Source organism: Morone saxatilis, unplaced genomic scaffold, assembly GCF_004916995.1.
Source record: "Morone saxatilis isolate NCDOM2014 unplaced genomic scaffold, NCSU_SB_2.0 Contig21, whole genome shotgun sequence".
NCBI lineage: Eukaryota > Metazoa > Chordata > Actinopteri > Moronidae > Morone > Morone saxatilis.
In genome coordinates, this window is record NW_023339774.1 from 21,236,349 (window position 1) to 21,239,641 (window position 3,293).

The window sequence follows — 3,293 nt, forward strand, 5'->3', positions numbered from 1 at the left end:
ACAATACAGGTTTGATTAAGCATCCATCGCACATCTTTATTCATTAACACCCTTCTGTCCTCCACCTGCAGTTGGACGTATTGCCTTCTATGTGAACGGCGTAGAGTCTGCTGGTGTGCTACCATCTATAACACAATATACTCACTGGCTGATGGGGATTATTGATGGAGAGAAGCCAGTTGGAGCGGCTTTATAACTGCAGTGCTGGAACCAATCAGTGCTTCGTATTTCTCGTTCTCAGAATGAAAGTATAGTCGGCGTCGGACTCGGGACGTAATTTTAAAGCCACGCTTGATTTATTTCCTTATTCCTGAACATGTGTGTGTTAATGGAGCTTGAACTTGATAAGAGGAGATACATTTACAAGGTTTAAGAGAAAAAGAAGTGCCTGTGGAACTACTGTGGATATAATGCTCACTGACACTACGCACTTTCCTGGGAGGCCAACGGAGGTGAAAGAATTTTAATTATAAGAGACCTTCCCCCCCCCAAAACATCTCAAAATACAAAAACATTTCCAAAAGGACACGTGAACGTCGTTGCATTTTTCATGAACTTCTGTGTTTACATGTGGATTTCTGCATCAGTAATCAACTTTAATTTTTATGTACTGCAACAGGTGATTTCACAAAGTACAGTGTATCTTAAGGGTGGGAGGGGAGGGGGGGGGTGAAGAAAACAGATATAAACAGCAGCATCGGATGCTGCAGATGTTAACTTTTTTTTTGAAAACGAAGCTTAAAAATCTGTAAACAGGTCTGCGTAAGCTAATGATTAATCTGAGAAAAACATTCAACATTTAAGTAAGCAGAACAGCACTTTTTTATTTTATTTTTTTTTAATTTTTCTGATATTTTACTTTCCAGGATGCCACCTCCGACAATTTTCTCATTTTTTCTAAAAAGAAATCAGTAGAAAGAAGTCAAAACAACCAAAAAGAAGGTGACACCTAGCGACCAGAGCCTGCCTATTCACCAAAAAGTCCTACGTTTTTTTGTTTGTTTTTGGCAAAGTGAAACAGAAACACAAGCCTCTATGAAGGAGTGGTTGGAGAGTGCTAAAACAATGCAGGTTTTGCGAGAACAGGGCATCTCTGTGTAGTTGGGGGATAAGAACAGAGAGTCAGGGTGGGCTCTTTTTAAACAGGAAACAGAAAGGAGGCCGGCAGCCGGGGAACGTCAGTGTTGTGTCGTCAGTCGACGGGTCGCTTCTCACTGTGTTTCTTTGTAAACTCCTCGGCGTTCTTCATGAATTTCGCGCGGTCTTTACTGTACTCCTCCGCCAGGTCGGCCCTCAGCGGATGCTCCGGCTGGGGGGAGCTCACCAGATTAATGAGACTCTGGATCACTGCAGGAGAGAGGGAAGAGAGGGAAACGTGAGATTTAAGAGTCGTGTCTTCATATTTAGCAGCGAGGACACTTTTCTCGCATTAAATCATTAAAACACGAGCGAGTTTCAAACATACAACCACAGAAAAGGGTTAAATGTGACAGAAGAGCGTTATAATGACGTGCTGCAGCTCTTCAGAGACGCCCCGACCTACAAACCTCCACATTATCATGACTTTAAACGTTCCTCTGTCTGCGTGACGGTGTACTGACTCGGACTCTGAGTGATGAACGGCAGTGTAACGTTCCTTCCTGTTCTCACACAGCTCGTATGCAGTTTAGAACTTCTTACTAAATGTTTTAAACAGTGAGCTTTTGGTTTCTGCCTGTCGGGTGTGAATGTTTGCAATAACAGCTGTCTGCAGATTTTAATCAGCTGTAGACTTTTTTTTAGACTTTTTAAGATGCGTGAGGCTTTTTTCCACTTCCACTTTTAACGTGCCGAGTCGACCCGTGACGATCGACCTTCTCCCCCTCGAGCAGAGCGGACGGACGTCGAAGCTCTCGGTACTTCCAGTTTCTGAATGACTCTCTGCGGTTTGAAGTTTCTCTTTCTCCGTCGTTTCACGTTCGCTTTGAGCTGTCGGGTCGTGTCACTGCTGATTAAAGCCCAAACGCTTCCTTCCTTTTGCTGCTTCGTAAAAGAAACGTGTTTAAATAACCGCAGACTTTTATTGTGAAGGATTTCCCCTCGCCTCACCTTGGTCAGTCTTTGTGGCGGGCTTCCAGTTCTCGACGCTGATGATGGGCAGACACACCTGGCCTTTCTCGTCCACGTTGGGGTGGTAGATTTTTGTCTTGAAGGTGATCTTGGGGGGCTTGAAGGGATACTCGGCGGGGAAGATGAGCTCGATGCGAAACGCTCCTTTGTCGTACGGAGGACAATCCTGAGAGAGGGCGAGAGTTTGTAGAGTCGTTAAAGCTTTTCAGTCGTTCAAACACAAGTTCTGCCGGCGCCGATCAATACTCACAGGAACGATGAGTCCTTGCCAGCTCAAGAAATTTGTCTCATCCACTTGAATATTGCGGAAATTCTTCATCCCAGATTTGCGGATTTCATCGAGCTCCTGAAACAAAAAGGTGGATTTCAAATTTAAAATAAAATAACTAACAATTACAACATTTGTTATCAGTCGATCTGCTCCAGAATCTGCGGTTCTGTTCACATATTCTCACCTGAGGAGCTGAAATAAAGAAGATTTGGACATTTTTCTGCCTCAAAACGATGAATCGATTATCAAAATCATTGATCCATTTAAAAGACCAGACCTCGCAAAAATAAAACACGGAACAAAAAGGTTATTATATCTATATTATATTTGTTATTCGACCCTTTTATGGAGCATTTTAAGAACCCATGAATGTTCCTCTGCTTTGTGTTTTACCTGTATGTGATAAAGATTCACAGATTATAACATTATGAACAGAAGCAGCGGGGGGGTGAAGGTGAAGGTGAAGTCAGACAGTAAACAGTTACATCACTCTCTCCTCGGTGACTCACATCCTCTCAGTCTACTCTCTTTCCCACGAGCACCGTCGACGTCGCTTCTGTTACACGGTTCCATCAGTGTTTCTTTTTATTTTATAATTTCAGAGCTTCCTTTATCTCTGCAGCTGTTATCAGTTTGGATTATCGATTATCTGTCATTAGAGGGATTATTGATTCCAGTGGCTCCCAACCTTAAATCATCCCTTTTCTATCATTTACTAAACGTTTAAGGATCTTTTTGTACAATTATCCGTCTGTGTTTTTATAGATTTTAACAGTTAATAGACTGTTTCCTTCACAGAAGTGAGCCACGTGCCGAGCTATTAGCCTGCTGTGTATCTTACAGCTCCTTAAAATCCGATACGGTTGGTTCATATGTTCAAGATTTCGGCGTTTGCCCCCCCCCCGACCCCCCC

At 43.1% G+C, this 3,293-nt stretch overlaps 1 protein-coding gene across 1 annotated transcript; it reads right to left on the reverse strand.

Annotated features, from left to right (window-relative positions):
- Positions 1–10: 10 nt before the first annotated feature.
- ube2l3a (ubiquitin-conjugating enzyme E2L 3a) lies at positions 11–2,455 on the reverse strand (the record flags this gene model as incomplete). Its single annotated transcript, XM_035668050.1, is given in 3 exon segments — positions 11–1,347; positions 2,089–2,275; positions 2,360–2,455. Coding segments are annotated over 3 exon segments (438 nt in total), but the record flags the coding sequence as incomplete, so codon positions are not given.
- Positions 2,456–3,293: the final 838 nt, after the last annotated feature.